The sequence below is a fragment of the Anomaloglossus baeobatrachus genome, chromosome 5 (assembly GCF_048569485.1).
Source record: "Anomaloglossus baeobatrachus isolate aAnoBae1 chromosome 5, aAnoBae1.hap1, whole genome shotgun sequence".
NCBI classification, from domain to species: Eukaryota; Metazoa; Chordata; class Amphibia; order Anura; family Aromobatidae; genus Anomaloglossus; species Anomaloglossus baeobatrachus.
This window is the reverse complement of record NC_134357.1, coordinates 27737872-27762102: the sequence shown is the minus strand read 5'-3', so window position 1 is coordinate 27762102 and position 24231 is coordinate 27737872. Positions and strand designations below refer to the sequence as shown.

General features: G+C 42.8%; 1 protein-coding gene across 1 annotated transcript; it reads right to left on the bottom strand.

The window, feature by feature from the left end:
- Nucleotides 1–351: 351 nt before the first annotated feature.
- Nucleotides 352–22471, bottom strand: LOC142312594 (killer cell lectin-like receptor subfamily B member 1B allele B). Its single transcript, XM_075351586.1, has 6 exons — nt 22300–22471; nt 11455–11556; nt 8349–8423; nt 5965–6113; nt 969–1078; nt 352–846 (listed from the first exon to the last, which is right to left on the bottom strand). The coding sequence occupies exons 1-6, from the start codon at nt 22469–22471 to the stop codon at nt 726–728; spliced, it is 729 nt and encodes a 242-aa protein (XP_075207701.1). The 3' UTR covers nt 352–725.
- Between the last annotated feature and the right edge of the window lie 1760 nt (nt 22472–24231).

Sequence of the window (24231 nt, the reverse complement as noted above, 5' to 3'; positions counted from 1 at the left end):
GGTTTAGTGTTATTTGTGTTCTTGTTGTTACCCTTTTTATGGCGCCCAATGAGGGATAGAACCACGTAATATTACTATGGGAAAGAGCAGAATAATATTGTGTTGCCATCAGCCACCACTAGAGGGAGCTAATCACACAGGATGGATTCAGCTCTTATCGTTCCCGTTCTGGTCATTAATGGTATCGGTGACAGATGCGATTTCCTCTGATACCAGAGAACGGGACCCCCGACCCCGTGCTATATCTCCTATATAAACTCCAGCTGTGACATCATCACTCACTGTTATCTCCCATCAGTCTCAGCTCTGCCGCCTCACACAGACTAATAACATCACATTATGTTTAGCAGTTTTATTTTCTTGCTGTATTTTCCATATATACAGAATATTAGGGGTTAATTTCAATAGTTCAAACCAGGATTTGAAGATCAGAGAAATATTCTGATAGTGACAGTGACGCGTGTATAATGTCGGCTGCTTTGGTCACATATTCTGTCATTAATCGGAGCTGGAGTTCCCTTTATTTTCAGGAGTTTCTTATTTTCTTTATTAGTTTCTAATATTTGTGACCTTAAAAAACTGTGAGAGAAGATCCGGGTGTGTAATAGTTATATCCTGCAATATCCGCGGAGGCCCAGTCTCTATGGTGTCGCCCATTCTCCGTCCGACACCAAATATGTGGATATTGCAGAATACAAGTGACGTCCATTGTGACATTAATGGCGTCAGATCCTCACGGCTTTCTTTACACAGATCCATGTTCTTGTAGAGTTACAGTGATCCTGATAATATCTAGATCCGGTCATTGTTACGCAGCCTCCTGATTCTTGTGTCCTTATCTGGAATCTGAGGAACATGAGAATAAAGAGAAATGATGAGAAATCAGTGATTATAAGGGAGGTCCAGACCCCGGTGATCAGATGTATCACAGTAATGGCCGGTGAGTGCTGGTGTCAGGAGTCACTTACAAGCTGCTGTTATATTGTTCTCCATCCACCCATCTCCAGACGTCTCCATCACGGTGAAGTCCGATCCAAAATGTGTCTCCCCACTGTGTGAAAGATCCCTGTATAATCTCCTGTAACAAAGAAGAACAACCATCATATCAGACAGCGGCGTACATACAAATTATGGGGCACCATAGTGTGGCGCCCTGTGCCTGGGACATCACAAAGAATAGCTACCTGTGTATTTCAGTCTACATAACAAGTATTGCCAGCTGTAATTAATGACATCCGGTTTTCTCTGCTGTTCGCCACATACACACTTGTTCCTACACTCCCTTACTGGGGCTGTTCACATGAGATAATAACAAGGCTTGTGTGTGCGCCCTAGAAAAACAAAGGGGAGGAGCTTGTGTGTGAGGTAAATTCAGACAGTGTAAATTGAAGTTGAAATCGGAGTGAGGTGAAGTGAGGAGTGTAATATGGAGACGTCCTGTGCTGAGGTGACTGCTTATACCTCTAGAGGGGACAGTTACATATTGGCAGGATATCAGTCCCTAGGCCACCAGGATGTTCAAGGTCAGTGGCATACTGCTATTGGCATTTTTATAAGGAGCAGTGAGTTGTCTTTGAGCACAGTGACACATTTGAGTCTGGAAACTTCTAGAAGAAATAGTGAGTTTTCCTTCAGGATTCAAGTCGCCTGCTTACTGAAGGGGTTTAAAGATTCAGAGTTCTCTTGTCTTGAAAATCCCAGGATTCCAAGACTCCTTTTCCCAGGTAGGGAAGTAGCGGCAGAAGTCATACACGACCACCACACAGCAGAGAAACCAAACTCTCATTGGCGCAGGAAGAACCACCATCATTGTGAAGGCTGTAAAAAATGTTCCGGACTGTTCTGCAGAACTTCAGTAACAGGTAATAGCTCCCTGTCCTGTCTCTGGCTGAATTATTCTCTGCTGAGCCATCCCTATCTCACCATCCCCAGGAACCAGTCCTAATTGGGGGTGTGAAGGGACATCCCTCTGGCACTGTGCATCACCACCTAACTCCAGCAGTGCCCGACCATACCAAAGCCAAACATCCCAACCGGCATCACAAACTCTTTATTTGTTTGTTTATTTATTTTTTTATTTTCCTCTCCCCTTTTTTATTATAATTTTTTTAACCCCTATCACAAAAGCCTGTCGCACACGCCCGGTAAAGCCACATCGCCACTCGGACTATATTATCCTTATATATGGGGCCACTCATCTTTCTATATGATCCTTATATATGGGGCCGGTCATCTAGTCCTATATTATCCTTATATATGGGGCCGGTCATCTAGTCCTATATTATCCTTATATATGGGGCCGGTCATCTAGTCCTATATTATCCTTATATATGGGGCCGGTCATCTAGTCCTATATTATCCTTATATATGGGGCCACTCATCTTTCTATATGATCCTTATATATGGGGCCGGTCATCTAGTCCTATATTATCCTTATATATGGGGCCGGTCATCTAGTCCTATATTATCCTTATATATGGGGCCGGTCATCTAGTCCTATATTATCCTTATATATGGGGCCGGTCATCTAGTCCTATATTATCCTTATATATGGGGCCGGTCATCTAGTCCTATATTATCCTTATATATGGGGCCACTCATCTTTCTATATGATCCTTATATATGGGGCCGGTCATCTAGTCCTATATTATCCTTATATAGGGGGCCGGTCATCTAGTCCTATATTATCCTTATATATGGGGCCGGTCATCTAGTCCTATATTATCCTTATATATGGGGCCAGTCATCTAGTCCTATATTATCCTTATATATGGGGCCGGTCATCTAGTCCTATATTATCCTTATATATGGGGCCGGTCATCTAGTCCTATATTATCCTTATATATGGGGCCGGTCGTCTAGTCCTATATTATCCTTATATATGGGGCCGGTCATCTAGTCCTATATTATCCTTATATATGGGGCCGGTCATCTAGTCCTATATTATCCTTATATATGGGGCCACTCATCTTTCTATATGATCCTTATATATGGGGCCGGTCATCTAGTCCTATATTATCCTTATATATCGGGCCGGTCATCTAGTCCTATATTATCCTTATATATGGGGCCAGTCATCTAGTCCTATATTATCCTTATATATGGGGCCGGTCATCTAGTCCTATATTATCCTTATATATGGGGCCGGTCATCTAGTCCTGTATTATCCTTATATATGGGGCTGGTCATCTAGTCCTATATTATCCTTATAAATGAGGCCGGTCATCTAGCCCTGTATTATCCTTATATATGGGGCCGGTCATCTAGTCCTATATTATCCTTATATATGGGGCCAGTCATCTAGTCCTATATTATCCTTATATATGGGGCCGGTCATCTAGTCCTATATTATCCTTATATATGGGGCCGGTCATCTAGTCCTGTATTATCCTTATATATGGGGCTGGTCATCTAGTCCTATATTATCCTTATAAATGAGGCCGGTCATCTAGCCCTGTATTATCCTTATATATGGGGCCGGTCATCTAGTCCTATATTATCCTTATATATGGGGCCGGTCATCTAGTCCTATATTATCCTTATATATGGGGTTGGTCATCTAGTCCTATATTATCCTTATATATGGGGCCGGTCATCTAGTTCTCTATTATCCTTATATATGGGACCAGTCATCTAGTCCTGTATTATCTTTATATATGGGGTCGGTCATCTAGTCCTATATTATCCTTATATATGGGACCAGTCATATAGTCCTGTATTATCCTTATATATGGGACCAGTCATCTACTCCTATATTATCCTTATATATGGGGCCGGTCATCTAGTCCTATATTATCCTTATATATGGGGCCGGTTATCTAGTCCTATATTATCCTTATATATGGGTCGGTTATCTAGTCCTATATTATCTTATATATGGGGCCGGTCATCTAGTCCTATATTATCCTTATATATGGGGCCAGTCATCTAGTCCTATATTATCCTTATATATGGGACCAGTCATCTAGTCCTGTATTATCCTTATATATGGGACCAGTCATCTAGTCCTGTATTATCTTTATATATGGGGCCAGTCATCTAGTCCTATATTATCCTTATATATGGGGCCGGTCATCTAGTCCTATATTATCCTTATATATGGGGCCGGTCATCTAGTCCTATATTATCCTTATATATGGGGCCGGTCATCTAGTCCTATATTATACTTATATATGGGGCCGGTCATCTAGTCCTATATTATCCTTATATATGGGGCCAGTCATCTAGTCCTATATTATCCTTATATATGGGGCCGGTCGTCTAGTCCTATATTATCCTTATATATGGGGCCGGTCATCTAGTCCTATATTATCCTTATATATGGGGCCGGTCATCTAGTCCTATATTATCCTTATATATGGGGCCACTCATCTTTCTATATGATCCTTATATATGGGGCCGGTCATCTAGTCCTATATTATCCTTATATATGGGGCCGGTCATCTAGTCCTATATTATCCTTATATATGGGGCCAGTCATCTAGTCCTATATTTTCCTTATATATGGGGCCGGTCATCTAGTCCTATATTATCCTTATATATGGGGCCGGTCATCTAGTCCTGTATTATCCTTATATATGGGGCTGGTCATCTAGTCCTATATTATCCTTATAAATGAGGCCGGTCATCTAGCCCTGTATTATCCTTATATATGGGGCCGGTCATCTAGTCCTATATTATCCTTATATATGGGGCCAGTCATCTAGTCCTATATTATCCTTATATATGGGGCCGGTCATCTAGTCCTATATTATCCTTATATATGGGGCCGGTCATCTAGTCCTGTATTATCCTTATATATGGGGCTGGTCATCTAGTCCTATATTATCCTTATAAATGAGGCCGGTCATCTAGCCCTGTATTATCCTTATATATGGGGCCGGTCATCTAGTCCTATATTATCCTTATATATGGGGCCGGTCATCTAGTCCTATATTATCCTTATATATGGGGTTGGTCATCTAGTCCTATATTATCCTTATATATGGGGCCGGTCATCTAGTTCTCTATTATCCTTATATATGGGACCAGTCATCTAGTCCTGTATTATCTTTATATATGGGGTCGGTCATCTAGTCCTATATTATCCTTATATATGGGACCAGTCATATAGTCCTGTATTATCCTTATATATGGGACCAGTCATCTACTCCTATATTATCCTTATATATGGGGCCGGTCATCTAGTCCTATATTATCCTTATATATGGGGCCGGTTATCTAGTCCTATATTATCCTTATATATGGGTCGGTTATCTAGTCCTATATTATCTTATATATGGGGCCGGTCATCTAGTCCTATATTATCCTTATATATGGGGCCAGTCATCTAGTCCTATATTATCCTTATATATGGGACCAGTCATCTAGTCCTGTATTATCCTTATATATGGGACCAGTCATCTAGTCCTGTATTATCTTTATATATGGGGCCGGTCATCTAGTCCTATATTATCCTTATATATGGGGCCGGTCATCTAGTCCTATATTATCCTTATATATGGGGCCGGTCATCTAGTCCTATATTATCCTTATATATGGGGCCGGTCATCTAGTCCTATATTATACTTATATATGGGGCCGGTCATCTAGTCCTATATTATCCTTATATATGGGGCCAGTCATCTAGTCCTATATTATCCTTATATATGGGGCCAGTCATCTAGTCCTATATTATCCTTATATAGGGGGCCGGTCATCTAGTCCTATATTATCCATATATATGGGGTCGGTCATCTAGCCCTGTATTATCTTTATATATAAGGCCGGTCATCTAGTCCTATATTATCCTTATATATGGGGCCGGTCATCTAGTCCTATATTATCCTTATATATGGGGTCGGTCATCTAGTCCTATATTATCCTTATATATGGGGCCGGTCATCTAGTCCTATATTATCCTTATATATGGGGCCGGTCATCTAGTCCTATATTATCCTGTATATAAGGACACAGACATCGCACCTGCTGCTCCGGGTCCTTTATGACCAGTAGATCGGCTCCCATCATCTTACAATCCTCCCGGCTCTGGCTCCAGGTTCTTACTCTTACATCTGAGTAGTAATAACACTGATCTCCATGTAGCCGCCAATGATAAGGACACAGAAGGCAGCCTGATATAGAACAAAAAAATGTTAATTTGTTTAAGTTTTTACTTATATAGTTATATACAGCAATAGTTAAAACTACAATTACTGATCCTGACAGCTGAGTCATGATTATGGATTTTCATATAATTTTTTCCACCAGGTTTTGCTTCCCCAGGATAATGTAGAAAGAGACCCTGATTCCAGCGATGTGTCACTTATTTTGCAGGTTCCTGTAGTTTTGATAAATCCCTGTTTTCTCTGATGCAGATCTAGCATTTCTCTGAGCTCTGTGTAACGCACCACTGATTGGCAGCTTTCTGTTTACACTGTGCATAGAGAGAAAACTGCCAATCAGTGGTGGGGGTGAGGTTATACAGAGCTCATAAATATAGAAGACTACATGGCAGCAGCTTTACTAGTCCTCTACTGATTATCTATTGCTGATAAAACTGTGATTTTTTCAAAACTACAGCAAGCAGCCAAGTAAGTGATACGTTGCTGAAATCAGGGTTTCTTCTCCTACATTATGCTGCTTTCTCAATATGTGGCAAAAACCTACTGACAGATTCCCTTTAATCTAATATATAAAGCTGAATGTGTGTATGTGTGTGTATGTATGTGTGTATGTCCGGGATTGGCACCGTCGCAGCTACAGCCACAAAATTTTGCACACTCACACGTCTGGACCCCGAGAGCATCATAGGCTATATTTTGAGGGGAAATTTTAACCCCGCGCTTTACAGTTATTCGCCAAAAAACCTGCCTTCATTAAAGCGAATGGAGCTGGGAGCCACAGTGCAGCCAGAACTTCACAAGAATGCGCAGCCACGACCTTATATGGAATGTTGGCGTGTCACAATGCAGCCAGGGAAAGAGGCAGACACAGACAGGGTAAGAAACAGATATAGACAGGGTAAAAGACAGACACAAAGAGACAGACACAGACAAAGAGACAGACTGACAGAGAAAAAGACAGACAGGGAAAAAGAGGGAAAGAGACAGTGTAAGAGACAGACAAAGACAGGTAAAGTGACAGACAAAGAGACAGACACAGGGAAAGAGACAGAGGGAAAGAGACAGGGAAAGAGAGGTAAAGAGACATACAGGGAAAGAGACAGACAGGGTAAGAGACAGACAGGGTAAGAGACAGACAGGGTAAGAGACAGACAGGGTAAGAGACAGACAAAGACAGGTAAAGAGACAGACAAATAAACAGGGAAAGAGACAGAGGGAAAGAGGGAAAGAGACAGACAGGGAAAGTGACAGAGATAGACAGGGAAAGAGATAGATAGACAGACGGAGAAAGAGACAGAGACAGACAGGGAGAGAGACAAAGAGATAGAGAGAGAGAGAGACAAAGAGATAAATACAGAGGGGGAGACAGAGAGAGAATGGGAGAGAAACAGAGAGACAGTTACTATCCCGGGCGTTAATACATTCTATTTATACATTCTATTTTGTTAACAACAGTTATTAACCCAGGCAAAGCCGGGTAGTACAGCTAGTATACTATAAATGTGGGAATTAACTGTGTGAGGCTAAGTTCACACTTCAGTTGTTTTAAATCCGTCAGGTCCGTCAGCAACGGATCAGTCGTTTTCAAGATGTCAACTGATGCAACGGATGTGTTTTATACAGGATTCCTTTCACAGGAATCCTGTGAAAAAACTGATCCGTTGTGTCCGTTACATCCGTTATGCGTCCATTTTTTGACGGATCAGTCATGATCCGTATGTGTTTGGGACAGCCCAGGGGGTGTGCCAAACATGCTGGGCATGCTCAGTAGAGCATGACGGAATCCTGCGCTGGATTCCGTCGTAAGACGGATTACGACGGAATCCAGCACCATAGACATACATTACAAGCTTGACGGATGGCAACGGATTCCTGCAGGGCGCGTTTATTTTGACGGCCCGAAAAACGTTACATTCTGCGTTGCTCCCCGCTCGGCGGTCAGTCAAAAACGACGGACTGCGATGCAGCGGATGCAACGCAGGGTCATCAGTCGCAATCCGTCACTAATAGAAGTCTATGGGAAAATACTGGATTCCTGCAAAATATTTTGCAGGATTCCGTAGTTCCTCAAGGCTACGGATTGTGACTGATGCAAAACAACTGAAGTGTGAACTTAGCCTAATAACCGTTCCCAGTGTTACAGCTCATTGCTTATTTACTTGGGTGCGGCCTTCAGTGTAAATGATCAGTTTGTCAGTTAATGTGAATGTTTATGATTGGTCCCTGAGACAAGTATATACTTACCTGGAGAATTATCAGTCTTGTACGGACAGAGCTCCTGATATAAGTCATTTCTGGATTTGTCTATGTGGTGATAAACTGAAAGAAGAAAGAAAACCTGAGCATGAATAAAGTGTGAACGTCTGTCTACAGCCACATAAAGGGGTCACAAGTGAAACTATTTTTTTATTTAATTCTTTTAAATCAATAATGCAAGTAAAAACAGATAATTTTATAATATATTTTTTAAGGATAAACAGCATTTCAGAAACCTCTTCATAGATTCACAAATCTGTCTATAATTGAAAAATAGATATTAGATAGTGAGGGAGGAGGAGATATGTCATTACACACACTGTGCGCTGTGAGAGGGGGAGGAATCACATTACAGAAACTGTGCGCTGTGAGAAGGGAGGAGGAGGGATCACATTACAGAGACTGTGCGCTCTGAGAGGGGAGGAAGAGGGATCATATTACAGAGACTGTGCGCTGTGAGAGAGGAGGAAGAGGGATCATATTACAGAGACTGTGCGCTGTGAGAGAGGAGGAGGAGGGATCATATTACAGAGACTGTGCGCTGTGAGAGAGGAGGAGGAGGGATCATATTACAGAGGCTGTGCGCTGTGAGAGGGGAGGGGGAGGAATCACATTACAGAAACTGTGCGCTGTGAGAAGGGAGGAGGAGGGATCACATTACAGAGACTGTGCGCTCTGAGAGGGGAGGAAGAGGGATCATATTACAGAGACTGTGCGCTGTGAGAGAGGAGGAAGAGGGATCACATTACAGAGACTGTGCGCTGTGAGAGGGGAGGGGGAGGAATCACATTACAGAAACTGTACGCTGTGAGAGAGGAGGAGGAGGGATCATATTACAGAGACTGTGCGCTGTGAGAAGGGAGGAGGAGGGATCATATTACAGAGACTGTGAGCTGTGAGAGGGGAGGGGGAGGAATCACATTACAGAAACTGTACGCTGTGAGAGAGGAGGAGGAGGGATCATATTACAGAGACTGTGCGCTGTGAGAGGGGAGGGGGAGGAATCACATTACAGAAACTGTGCGCTGTGAGAAGGGAGGAGGAGGGATCACATTACAGAGACTGTGCGCTCTGAGAGGGGAGGAAGAGGGATCATATTACAGAGACTGTGCGCTGTGAGAGAGGAGGAAGAGGGATCACATTACAGAGACTGTGCGCTGTGAGAGAGGAGGAGGAGGGATCATATTACAGAGACTGTGCGCTGTGAGAGGGGAGGGGGAGGAATCACATTACAGAAACTGTACGCTGTGAGAGAGGAGGAGGAGGGATCATATTACAGAGACTGTGCGCTTTGAGAAGGGAGGAGGAGGGATCACATTACAGAGACTGTGCGCTGTGAGAAGGGAGGAGGAGGGATCACATTACAGAGACTGTGCGCCCTGAGAGGGGAGGAAGAGGGATCATATTACAGAGACTGTGCGCTGTGAGAGAGGAGGAGGAGGGATCATATTACAGAGACTGTGCGCTGTGAGAGGGGAGGGGGAGGAATCACATTACAGAAACTACGCTGTGAGAAGGGAGGAGGAGGGATCACATTACAGAGACTGTGCGCTGTGAGAGGGGAGGAAGAGGGATCATATTACAGAGACTGTGCGCTGTGAGAGGGGAGAAGGAGGGATCACATTACAGAGACTGTACGCTGTGAGAGGGGAGGAAGAGGGATCACATTACATAGACTGAGCACTGAGAGAAGGGAGGAGGAGGGATCACATTACAGAGACTGCGTGCTGTGAGAGGGGAGGAGGAGGGATCACATTACAGAGACTGTGCACTGTGAGAGGGGAGGAGGAGGGATTACATTACAGAGACTGTGCGCTGTGAGAAGGGAGGAGGAGTATTCACATTACAGAGACTGTGCGCTGTGAGAGGGGAGGAGGAGGGATCACAGAGAGACTGTGCACTGTGAGAGGGGAGGAGGAGGGATCACATTACAGAGACTGTGAGAGAGGAGGAGGAGGGATTACATTACAGAGACTGTGCACTGTGAGAGGGGAAGAGGAGGGATCACATTACAGAGACTGAGCACTGTGAGAGAGGAAGAGGAGGGACCACATTACAGAGACTGTGTGCTGTGTGAGGGGAGGAGGAGGAATCACATTACAGAGACTGTGCGCTGTGAGAGTGGAGGAGGAGGAATCACATTACAGAGACTGTGCGCTGTGAGAGGGGAGGAGGAGGAATCACATTACAGAGACTGTGCGCTGTGAGAGGGGAGGAGGAGGGATCACATTACACACACTGTGCGCTGTGAGAGGGGAGGAGGAGGGATCACTTTACACATACTGTGCGCTGTGAGAGGGGAGGAGGAAGGATCACATTACACACACTGCGCAGTGAGAGGGGAGGAGGAGGGATCACATTAGGGCTGCTTCTCACTTGCGAGTTTCTCGCAGTAGAGCAATGCGAGAAAATCTTGCATTGGAATCGGACACATGTTAGTCAATGATTCAGCTCTCATCTGCGATCTTTTTCTCAGTCCAAATCGGACTGAGAAAAAAATCGCAGCATGCTGCTTTTTTGCGAGTTTCTTGCACCATTTGTCCCAATGATTTCCTATGGAAGGGAATTAAAAGTAGGATCACACACGCGCACCAGCGTTCACATTTGCGAGTGTGGCAGTAACTTCGCTCATGAAATATTCAACAAATGAATGTGACATCACATTCCCAAAGGTAAATTAAATGACACATGTGTAATAGCTTTTATATAATTAAGATGTTGCATGAAACTAGCATCGCAAACGCGACACACACGCGAGCAAAAAGCATCGCAGTTGCATTGCACTCGCACCTAACGTGAACTAAAATTAGCCGAGTATTTTTCAGCCCAGTCGGACCGATTTTACTCGCATAGATGTGTTTCCAGCCTTACAGAGATTGTGCGCTGTGAGAGGGGAGGAAGAGGGATCACATTACAGAGGTTGTGCGCTGTGAGAGAGGAGGAGGAGGGATCACATTACAGAGGTTGTGCGCTGTGAGAGAGGAGGAGGAGGGATCACATTACAGGGACTGTGCGCTGTGAGAGGGGACAGAGAGGAGAGGAACAGCAGGGGATACCCTGGTATGAATAGAGAATGACGTATTCTTATACTTACCTGTGAACTTGTTGATACTGATCAAACACAGCTCCTCATTTGGAAAGTGCTCGAATTCTGAAAATGAAGACTCACAAATCTGATAATCTCCCCTCCTATAAACTAGAAAAAGAGACATTGGCAGTGTAGATTGGAGTCAGATATATATTTTAATATATAAATGTAAAAATATATAAGATAAAAATTTATGGAGGGCAAGTTACATGTACATCATGTACAGGAGAGTGAAAGCTGCTGCTGTAAAGGAGTCAGTGCATAGTGCGAGGTGTGGAGGACACGTGATATCTGGGACTGGGGTCAGGTCCCAGGGAGTTAACTATAATAGGTGCAGGGGTCACAATCGTACTGAGCATCGATGACGAGGGGGCCACAAATATCCCTTTGCCCCATAAACTGTAAATAATAGTACTATAAGCCCTGTGATATGTGATAGTTGAGGTTGGAGATTTTGCGTTGCGTCTCACAAGCGACAAGTTATGTCACTCTCAGGTCCTATAAGTAATGTCACTTACCAAGAGCTTCAATAATGTGGATGAGGATAATATTGATTCCTAAGTAGAGATGAGCGAACCGGTCCCGGTTCGGCTCGAGGCCGGTTCGCCGAACGGGGGTCCCGTTCGAGTTCGGTTCGTCGAACGTTCGACGAACCGAACTCGAACGTATAGGCTATAATGGGAGGCAATCACAAACACATAAAAATGCATTATAAATGTACACAAACAGTTAATAAACATTGCCATAACACTTACCGGTCCTCGCGATCCCTTCTGCACTCTGTCTCCTGCCGCTATTCCATCCGATGATCGCTGAATCCTCCCGGTGACCTGCACTGCCAGCAGAGAAGCAGGACCTATCGTGACGTCAAAATAGCCATGTGACCAGTCACGTGGCTATTATCTCATTGGCTACAGACTGGTCACATGACTATGACACGTCATGTAGGACCTGCGAGTGCATCTCTCCGGTACACGGTGCACATATGTGTATCGCCGTGTACCGGCGACATGCTCTAGCACACGGTCGACTCCCCGTTCCGTTAGGGACCGGCTGACACAGCCGGTCATTAACGGAGATCACCGTTGCCATAGCAACGCAGTTAGCGGTGACGTCACCGCTAACCGCGGCTCCGGGAGCACCGTTGCTATGGTAACGCGTCTGTCAGCGTTACCGCTGTTACCGCTAGCAGCCAGCAGTGATCACTCACGGAGTGAAGGCTGCACGCTGCTTCCCGATTGTAGTGAGCATTGTAGTTAGGATGGAGGTTCCCCAGCCCCAAGTGATGCCCCTCACTACAATCGTCACTACTACTACACTAGAAAGAAAGAAGACAGAAGAGCAGGATCGTGGAGGGCTGACAGGGGGTAATAAAGATGGAGTCTCTAATGTGTCTGTGTATTTATTTCTATTAAAGTATTTTTTCTCTGTGTGGTGTCTTTTTTTAACCCTTTATTGGAGATTCTTAATGGCCGGGTCAAACGTGCCTGACATTAAGAATCTCTGGCTTAATACTGGCTGGTAAAACAAAGCCAGTATTAACTCATGATTACCCAACAAGCCACCCGGCTCCAGGGCTGTTGGAAGAGTTGGATACAGCGCCAGATGATGGCGCTTCTATGAGAGCGCCATTTTCTGGGACGGCTGCGGACTGAAATCCGCAGCAGAGGCGCCCACAAACCTCGGGCTAACCTGTGCTGCGGATTCCAATCCCCAGCTGCCTAGTTGTACCCGGCTGGACACAAAAATAGGGCGAAGCCCACGTCATTTGTTTTTTAATTATTTCATGAAATAAGTGAAATAATTAAAAAAAACGGGCTTCCCTATATTTTTGGTTCCCAGCCGGGTACAAATAGGCAACTGGGGGTTGGAGGCAGCCCGTGGCTGCCAGCTGTACCTGGCTAGCATACAAAAATATGGCGAAGCCCACGTCATTTTTTTGGTGGGCAAAAAACTTCTGCATGCAGTCCTGGATGGAGTATGCTGAGCCTTGTAGTTCTGCAGCTGCTGTCTGCTCTTCTCCATACAGACAGACAGCAGCTGCAGAACTACAAGGCTCAGCATACTCCATCCAGGACTGTATGCAGAAGTTTTTTGCCCCCTGAAAAAATTATGTGGCTTCGCCATATTTTTGTATGCTAGCCAGGTACAGCAGGCAGGTACGGCTGCCCCCAACCCCCAGTTGCCTATTTGTACCCGGCTGGGAACCAAAAATAAAGGGAAGCCCTTTTTTTATTATTTCATGAATTTCATGAAATAATTAGAAAACAAATGACGTAGGCTTTGCCCCATTTTTGTGTCCAGCCAGGTACAACTAGGCAGCTGGGATTGGAATCCGCACCACCGGTTGGCCTGAGCTTTCTGGGCCCCACTGCTGCGAATTGCAGTCTGCAGCCACCTCAGAAAATGGCATTTTCATAGAAGCGCCATCTTCTGGCGCTGTATCCAACTCTTCCAGCACCTGCCTGCTATACCTGGCTAGCATACAAAAATATGGCGAAGCTCACGTCCTTTTTTTGTAGCTTTTTGGCAAAAAAAAAAAAAAATGCTTCCCTGGATTTTCCATTGCCAGTGAAGGTAACACCAAGCAGTGGGGGTTAGCAGCCAGTAGCTGCTTGGATTACCCTTAGCTAGCAATACAAAAAATGCAGTGGGAGCTAACATATATTTTTTTTAATTATTTATTTAAATAACTAAAAATAAAATGGGCTTCCCTGTATTTTGATTGCTGGACATCACAGTGCTGTAAAAATAAATCTTTAAAAAAATGACGTAGCGCTCCGCGGTATTTTTGATTCTCAGCGCAGATAAAGCAGACAGCTATGGGTTGCCACCCCCATCTGCCTGCCGTTACCTTGGTTGGCAATCAAAATACAGGGAAGCCCATTAATTTTTTCTATTTAAAAAATAGTTAAAAAAAAAAAATTACGTTGGGTCCCCCCATTTTTGATAGCCAGCTAGGGTAAAGCAGACGGCTGTAGCCTGAAAACCACAGCTGGCAGCTTTACCGTGGTTGGGGATCCAATGTGGAGGTCCCCTCAGGCTCTTTTTTATAATTATTTTATAAATATTAATAATTACACAATAAAAGTAGGGGACCCCCCAAATTGGATCACCAGCCAAGGTAAAGCGGACAGCTGTGGTCTGGTATTCTCAGGGTGGGAAGGTCCATAGTTATTGGGCCTTCACAGCCTAAAAATAGCAGGCCGCAGGCACCCCAGACGTGGCGCATCCACTAGATGCGCCAATCCTGGCGCTTCACCCCAGCTCATCCCGTGCCCTGGTGCAGTGGCAAACGGGGTAATAAATCGGGTTGATACTAGCTGTAAAGTCACCTGAGATCAAGCCCAGCAGTTTGTGATGTCATGGCGTCTATTAGATACCCAACATCATAAACTGTCAGTACTAACAAAAACAAAAAATCGACAAAAGAAATTTATTTGAAAAAACAGTCCCCAAAACATTTCCTCTTTCACCAATTTATTGTAAGAAAAAAAATAAAGGGGTCCCACGACGACTCTGGACCGTCTAGAATATGGGGGGGAGACACTCAGGGAACGTATCCCCCATTTTCTAGGAGTGCGGACCCTTCATGTGAGGAGTGTGGGTGCAATGAATCTGCACTCACTCTCCCCGGGTCCACAGCAGCAGAGTCCATGTCGTAATGGTTGCTACCAAAGCTGCAATGCCCTGCTCATGAGGTAAGGGCATGCCTAATCAGGAGAACTACTGTAGAGGAAGCTCTGCTCACTGGTATATAGGTGCTCAGAGGTAATAATAGATAAAATTAGTGAGTAACCTCGGCACTCTATATCTCCCAGACTAAGTCAGTAAGTCACAACGGATAGTAATGCAAAATCACTCTTTATTGGTCCGTATTAAGAAAATTTTTTTTTCATAAGCATATATGTTTTTGTCCAAAACAAGTTACAAATGACGTTTCGGCCTGAGCCTTCGTCAGATTGGACTTATCTGCATGTAATCATGAAAAATGACAATAATCAGTATCACATAAGAGTGAGAGAACAATAACATAAACTCGAACAATGTAGAGGTACAATTGGGATGCAGCAAAAAAATTGCAACACAGCAAGAAATGAAACACATGATACAAATGTCATAATACAGTACAAGGACAATATAGTAATGACAAATATGGGGTCAGAGTAGACTTAGACAGCTCTGGTACGAAAGAGATGTCAATCATAAAGTAACATGTGCAGTAGGTGTAGAGCTACACTATGCATGGCAGAGCTAATGGGTAGACCGACCATAGAAAAAGTAGAGAAAAAGTGGAGAAAAAGTGGAGAATAAGTGGAACATAAGAGGAGAAAAAGTGGAGAAAAAGTGGAGAAAAAAGTGGAGAAAAAGTGGAGAAAAAGTGGAGAAAAAGTGGAGAAAAAGTGGAGATTAAGAGGAGAAAAAGTGGAGAAAAAAGTGGAGAAAAAGTGGAGAAAAAGTGGAGCATAAGTGGAGAAAAAGTGGAGAAAAAGTGGAGAAAAAGTGGAGCATAAGAGGAGAAAAAGTGGAGAAAAAAGTGGAGAAAAAGTGGAGAAAAAGTGGAGCATAAGAGGAGAAAAAGTGGAGAAAAAGTGGAGAAAAAGTGGAGCATAAGAGGAGAAAAAGTGGAGAAAAAGTGGAGAAAAAGTGGAGCATAAGAGGAGAAAAAGTGGAGATTAAGAGGAGAAAAAGTGGAGAAAAAGTGGAGCATAAGAGGAGAAAAAGTGGAGAAAAAGTGGAGAAAAAGTGGAGAAAAAGTGGAGCATAAGAGGAGAAAAAGTGGAGATTAAGAGGAGAAAAAGTGGAGAAAAAGTGGAGAAAAAGTGGAGAAAAAGTGGAGCATAAGAGGAGAAAAAGTGGAGAAAAAAGTGGAGAAAAAGTGGAGAAAAAGTGGAGAAAAAGTGGAGATTAAGAGGAGAAAAAGTGGAGCATAAGAGGAGAAAAAGTGGAGAAAAAAGTGGAGAAAAAGTGGAGAAAGTGGAGAAAAAAATGGAGAAAAAGTGGAGAAAAAGTGGAGAAAAAGTGGAGAATAAGAGGAGAAAAAGTGGAGAAAAAGTGGAGAATAAGAGGAGAAAAAGTGGAGAATAAGTGGAGAAAAAAATGGAGAAAAAGTGGAGAAAAAGTGGAGAAAAAGTGGAGCATAAGAGGAGAAAAAGTGGAGAAAAAGTGGAGAAAAAGTGGAGAAAAAGTGGAGCATAAGAGGAGAAAAAGTGGAGAAAAAAGTGGAGAAAAAGTGGAGAAAAAGTGGAGCATAAGAGGAGAAAAAGTGGAGAAAAAGTGGAGAAAAAGTGGAGCATAAGAGGAGAAAAAGTGGAGAAAAAGTGGAGAAAAAAGTGGAGAAAAAGTGGAGCATAAGAGGAGAAAAAGTGGAGAAAAAGTGGAGAAAAAAGTGGAGAAAAAGTGGAGAAAAAGTGGAGAAAAAGTGGAGAAAAAGTGGAGATTAAGAGGAGAAAAAGTGGAGAAAAAGTGGAGAAAAAGTGGAGCATAAGAGGAGAAAAAGTGGAGAAAAAAGTGGAGAAAAAGTGGAGAAAGTGGAGAAAAAAATGGAGAAAAAGTGGAGAAAAAGTGGAGAAAAAGTGGAGAATAAGAGGAGAAAAAGTGGAGAAAAAGTGGAGAAAAAGTGGAGAATAAGAGGAGAAAAGGTGGAGAATAAGTGGAGAAAAAAATGGAGAAAAAGTGGAGAAAAAGTGGAGAAAAAGTGGAGCATAAGAGGAGAAAAAGTGGAGAAAAAGTGGAGAAAAAGTGGAGAAAAAGTGGAGCATAAGAGGAGAAAAAGTGGAGAAAAAAGTGGAGAAAAAGTGGAGAAAAAGTGGAGCATAAGAGGAGAAAAAGTGGAGAAAAAGTGGAGAAAAAGTGGAGCATAAGAGGAGAAAAAGTGGAGAAAAAGTGGAGAAAAAGTGGAGAAAAAGTGGAGCATAAGAGGAGAAAAAGTGGAGAAAAAGTGGAGAAAAAAGTGGAGAAAAAGTGGAGAAAAAGTGGAGAAAAAGTGGAGATTAAGAGGAGAAAAAGTGGAGAAAAAGTGGAGAAAAAGTGGAGCATAAGAGGAGAAAAAGTGGAGAAAAAAGTGGAGAAAACGTGGAGAAAACGTGGAGAAAAAGTGGAGAAAAAGTGGAGAAAAAGTGGAGAAAAAGTGGAGCATAAGAGGAGAAAAAGTGGAGAAAAAAGTGGAGAAAACGTGGAGAAAAAGTGGAGAAAAAGTGGAGAAAAAGTGGAGCATAAGAGGAGAAAAAGTGGAGATTAAGAGGAGAAAAAGTGGAGAAAAAGTGGAGAAAAAGTGGAGAAAAAGTGGAGAAAAAGTGGAGAAAAAGTGGAGCATAAGAGGAGAAAAAGTGGAGAAAAAAGTGGAGAAAAAGTGGAGAAAAAGTGGAGAAAAAGTGGAGATTAAGAGGAGAAAAAGTGGAGCATAAGAGGAGAAAAAGTGGAGAAAAAAGTGGAGAAAAAGTGGAGAAAAAAATGGAGAAAAAGTGGAGAAAAAGTGGAGAAAAAGTGGAGAATAAGAGGAGAAAAAGTGGAGAAAAAGTGGAGAAAAAGTGGAGAAAGTGGAGAAAAAGTGGAGAAAAAGTGGAGAAAAAGTGGAGCATAAGAGGAGAAAAAGTGGAGAAAAAAGTGGAGAAAAAGTGGAGAAAAAGTGGAGAAAAAGTGGAGATTAAGAGGAGAAAAAGTGGAGCATAAGAGGAGAAAAAGTGGAGAAAAAAGTGGAGAAAAAGTGGAGAAAAAAATGGAGAAAAAGTGGAGAAAAAGTGGAGAAAAAGTGGAGAATAAGAGCAGAAAAAGTGGAGAAAAAGTGGAGAAAAAGTGGAGAATAAGAGGAGAAAAAGTGGAGAATAAGTGGAGAAAAAAATGGAGAAAAAGTGGAGAAAAAGTGGAGAGAAAGTGGAGAAAAAAATGGAGAAAAAGTGGAACACCCTTTGGTACATTTCATGTGGCACTAAGGGGTGCTTAGCTTTGTATTTAGCCAAAAAAATGAAAAAAAAAATGACATAGGGTTCCCCCTAGTTTTGTAGCCAGCTAGGGTAAAGCAGACGGCTGCAGCCTGCAGACCACAGCTGGCAACCTCACCTTGGCTGGTAATCCAAAACTGAGGGCACCCCACGCTGTTATTTTAAATTAAATAAATAATTAAAAAAAAAAAAACACGTAGGGGTCCCCCAAAATTGGATCACCAGCCAAGGTAAAGCAGACAGCTGGGGCCTGATATTCTCAGACTAGGGAGGTCCATGGTTATTGGAATCTCCCCAGCCTAAAAATAGCAGGCCGCAGCCGCCCCAGAAGTGGCGCATCCATTAGATGCGCCAATCCTGGTGCTTCGCCCCAGCTCATCCCGCGCCCTGGTGCGGTGGCAAACGGGGTAATATTTGGGGTTAATACCAGATGTGTAATGTCACCTGGCATCAAGCCCTGGGGTTGGTGAGGTCAGGCGTCTATCAGATACCCGACATCACCAACCCAGTCAGTAATAAAAAAAAAATACACGACAAACACATTTTTATTTGAAAAAACACTCCCCAAAACATTCCCTCTTTAACCAATTTATTAGATTGAAAAACAAATCCAGGTCTGGTGAAATCCAAGGGGTTGCCATGACGATGCACACTGTCCCAGTCAATGAAGAGCAGGATGTTCCCCATTGGCTGGGAGAGCAGTGCAGTGACCTGAGCTAACATCAATGGGTCAGCCCAGGTCACTGCAGGGCATGACAAGTGCTGCTGTCAGCGAGGTACATTACCTGCGCTGATCTCCAGCACACTGACAGCCCCTGTCACTGAGGTCAATGACCGGCGCCTTCACATCAAGTATCGCGAGAGGTCCGTGACGTCACCGCCAGTGTCAGTCTCGGGTCGGAAGCGAGAGGTGATGTGACAAGCGGCGGCCATGGAGGACAGTGACAGCGCTGAGGTCGGGATGGCGGGACTTCATCACCGCAGGTAAGCCGAGCGAGCGAGCGAGCGGGCGGGCGGGCGGGTGGATGTGTGTGTGTTTGTGTATGTGTATGTATGTGTACATGCCGCGGGCAGGAGGGGGTGGAGCGAGCTGAGCGGGAAAGTGTGGGCTTCCTGCACGTAACTAAGATAAACATCGGGTTACTAACCAAAGCGCTTTGCTTGGATACCCGATGTTTATCTTGGTTACCAGCTTGTGGCAGGCTGCCAGCGATGGCTCCTGCTCACTGTAGCTGTAAAAAGCCCTGCTTTTTGCTGCTAGAACCGTTCTCGAACGTATCTAGAACTATCGAGCTTTTAGCAAAAAGCTCGAGTTCTAGTTCGATCTCGAACAGCCCAAAAATCACTCGAGCCGCGAACTGGAGAACCACGAACCACGAACCGCGCTCAACTCTATTCCTAAGAGCACAGTAATAATCACACCTTTCCAGGACGGCGTCCAGACCCTCCGCTCATCTGTGAGAATAGAACTGATTTTTGTCATCTTCACAAAAGAAAAAAGTGTTTTGTGTTTTTTTTTTTATTTTTTACTTAAAAATTTGCATTCTGATGAATTATTAAATCTGATCTCGTTTGTTGTTCACAGACTTTACATTAATCTGCAATAAACATCTACATTATATCTTCCTTACTATGTATCTGACACTGATTCGGTTCCATGTGAATTTCTTTTATAATATACTGTTATTTTACTTTCTTCATTTATTTTTTGTGTAATCTGATTAATAAATCTTAGAACTTTGTGTTGCTCCAATAAAATCATCCTAAATCTACTTAATTTGCCCTAATTTAATATTGGATTTTACACCCTTCACAAATGTAAAATGCTTTCTAACGTCGACTAACTATAAATTTATCTTTTATGATGATATTTTCTATTTTTTTGATGAATAAATCCTATTTTCTTACCTTTTCCCTCCATGTATGTAGCAGCACGTTGTATTTCTCCTCTGTATCTCGTGTCGCCCTCCTCGTAGTGCAGTGTCTGTGGTCTATCGGTCAGTGCGCACACTGTCTGCTTTTTCTGTCTCAGAAGAACATGATGTTACACAGGATATTTGTGCCGTGGTTAGTGACCAAGATCCGTCCTGTCATAGCAGTGAGACTCGCTGACCTCAAGTTTTAAAAAAACTACATACTCCAAAAATTAACTTCTATTTACCCTGTTGAAGTCCTTGGGTATGTGGACCTCTACGACTTGAGTGAAATTTCACCGTATGGATTTTTTTTTTCCCTTTGGTGTGAGATTCATATGAATTTTTAACAAACTATAATTGGACCTGAAATTCTTATAATGTGAAGGATATTTTTTTTTCCAGGGATTTAGTCAAAAACAGGACATAATTTAATCATCTTCGTAGGGAATACCGAGGACATATAACGCCCATGTAAGAGGCAGTTGTCTTACGTTGGTTGTTCTACTTTCATGCAGATGAGTTTGGGCTTTTTGGAAGGAAGTGGAGGCTTTTTTTTCATTGGAACAACCAAATATACTGATATGGAACTATAGGCGCCCAGGGGAGCAAAGAACATATTATCTATGATGACCGTGCCTATAGATCAATGGTAACAGCAAACAAATAGCAAGAGCAGGAGGCATCTTCTTAGCATGATTCATGGTCTCCTCTGCACAGCAGATCCCTGTGATGTCATCTATGTAACTTCCCTACTAACCACAGGCTCCAGATACACATTTCTTAAAATAAGGAGTTTAGGTGCAAAGGTGCCGTCCTGAGGCAGGCAGGCAATGTTATTGTAGGTTTACAAGATTACCGGTCATCTAACATCATCATGTAGACTAAGAGAGAAGATGCTTAAAGGCTTTGTTCACCCCTACACAATTGATGACCTATTTCTGCTGATCGATGAGGTTGGCAAATGCTGGACCCCCACCGATCAGGTCATCAGTTGTTTATTCCTCGACAGCCCCATTATAACTATTATTTTATCATTTAGCAGTGTTTCCCCTTTAGATTAAAAGGCTTGATAACCAAGTGGTTAGCAATGTAGCTCTGGTGTCCTGGGAGTTTGTATGTTCTCTCCGTGTTTGAGAGGGTTTTTTCTTGGTTCTCTGGTTTCCTCCCACACTCCAAAGACATCCTGATTGGGAATTTAGTGTGTGTGCCTCAATGGGGACAGAGATGATGATGTGTGAGAAGTGCTGTGGTCCTGCGGGATATGATGGTGCTAATTAAGTAAGTAAAATAAATAAGTCTCAAGTGTTGCTTCCATGTTCCTCAAGCTCTTACCACCTCTCCATAGACTTCTAAAGGCATCAGGTATAATTTAATCTTTCAATGAAATCAGATTCGAGCAATCGAATTAATACATCCTATGACTTTGTGTTGCTCCAATAAAACCATCCCAAATTTACTTGATTTGCCCTGAATAAATATTGGATTTTACGCCCTTCACAAACATGAAAAATGCTGCAGAACTTGGACTTTAACATTTCCCAGGTGTCTCACGGTTGACAGACAGTCCTGTGGTGTCTGGCTGTAGAAGGTCGCAGCATTCGGCTGCACAAACTGCTCCCGGACAATTTATTCTTCCTGCTGTGGTGTAAATGGTATCCTATATATCTTCTCTTCTTGGTTTTAATCCCTTTTCTTTTAGGACCCTGTGGATATCCTCACCTTTCAGCTTTTAATCATTATCACTTCCCCTTGTGCCCTTAAATACCCACATTTCCCCTTGGTGTTTTCTGATCATAGAATTATATTCCTATACAGTCCTTAGATGTAAGCAGTCGGCTTGTATTCATCTGAAGAAACATTTTTGTTTGCTGCTCTTCCTCTCCCTGAGTCTTCATGGAGATAACTTATTTGTTCACTTCCCCCTATTTGTGCACCCTGTGTCCTCTTTAGAGCTTAATGGGGTTGACAAAGTGCTTATCCCATCCGTTCCTTACCTAGGGCCCAGTTCAGGGTCAGCCAAGGCCAGGTAATCTGCTCGACACATAGGTGCGGAACCTGTCTAGGGTGGTCAGGTGTGCTAGAGGCCAGCTGAATGTTTGGTCTGGGGGTCACCATCTCCGTCTTCCCAAACACAGGATTTCTCTTTCCTTCCCTGTCTCTGTACATGTGGTACTTCCCCAAACATAGCTTGACAAACATACATTCCAGGTCCAGATACTAATTAAAAATTCATAAAATAATTTATTTTCTAAAGGATTCTGAGATTAAAATTTCCAGCAAAACAAGCGTGGGGGTAGGAATATGACGATGCATTTCGAACACAGCGTGATTTGGCAGAGCCTGATGGGACAAACTTCCGGACTAACTTAAATAGTTTAGATAGCCAAAAAGAATGTAATACACATATGAAAACAATATATTAAAATACGAACAATAGGAATACAATAAAAAACATGAACATTAAATCTAGAGAATTACATACTAATAATGATACATTAATTCATTCCTTAAAATCATGCCATTTGGAACTCTAGACCCAAATTAAAAATCTAAAACGCCTCTCTTGTCAGTAAACGTCTTTTATTATCACCACCTCGGAGGAGTCTAGAAACTCTTTAAATAATAAATTCTTGAAAAGAGGAAAGCTGTCTATTGTCTTGTGTAATAAAATATTCGGCTGCAGAAGAAAAATTGTGCTTTATATTCCTTTGTTATTCCTCCTGAATAATTCTGAATAAATTGACAACTGGGCATTACCATTCCCTTTATTAAAGGGGCGTGTCTGTACTTACTGATTGGCCAGTGTCATTATGTGCAAGGACACACCCCTGACTTGTAACACCCAGTTGTCACTTAATTGATAAAATTCCAGGAGGAACAACAGAGTTAACGGATAACTGACAAGGAATAGAAATATCTGCTACAACCTGTCAGTAGAGATGACGGATCCTGTGTAAATGTTCCTCTACATGTCTTATCTCCTATTATTCCCGTTACAGAGGAAAACGGTAGAGGATTTCTCCGGCACCCCTGCTCCGTCCAGTGACCGGTTTGGAGGTGAGGTCAGCAGGTTATCAAAGTGGTGGATTGTCCCCTGTACCGGACTCATCATTTACAGGGAGTCTCCTATTTTAACTCTATTCTGTATTTGACTTTTCGCTTTTTTTCCCAATATTTTTCAATTGCCATATATTTTTGTATTTTCTGATATATATATATATATATATATATATATATATATTTACTTACTTTTCTTTTTTTTTTTCCAAAGACATAAAAACCTATGAAGTGTTATTTTTCCCGGGATGAGTTGTGGTTTTAAATGACACTTTTTATTTTATTATATGCTGTTTTAAAAAATGAGAAAAAAAATCCATCTAGGTTTAGTGTTGTTTTGTTGTTGTTACCCTTTTTATGACGCCCAATGGAGGATAGAACCGCGTGATATTACTATGGGCAAAGAGCAGAATAATATTGTGTTGCCATCAGCCACCACTAGAGGGAGCTAATCACAGAGGATCGATTCAGCTCTTATCGTTCACGTTCTGGTCATTAATGGCATCGGTGACAGATGCGAGTCCCCCTGATACCAGAGAACAGGACCTCCGACCTCGTGCTATATCTCCTATATAAACTCCAGCTGTGACATCATCACTCGCTGTTATCTCCCATCAGTCTCAGCTCTGCCGCCTCACACAGACTAACACCATGTTATGTTTATCATGTTTAATTTCTTGCTGTATTTTCCATATATACAGAATATTAGGGGTTATTTCAATCATTGAAACGAGGATTTGAAGATCAGAGAAATATTCTGATAGTGACAGTGACGCGTGTATAATGTCGGCTGCTTTGGTCACAAATTATCACATTCCTCTATAATCGGAGCTGGAGTTCCCTTTCTTTTCAGGAGTTTCTTATTTTCT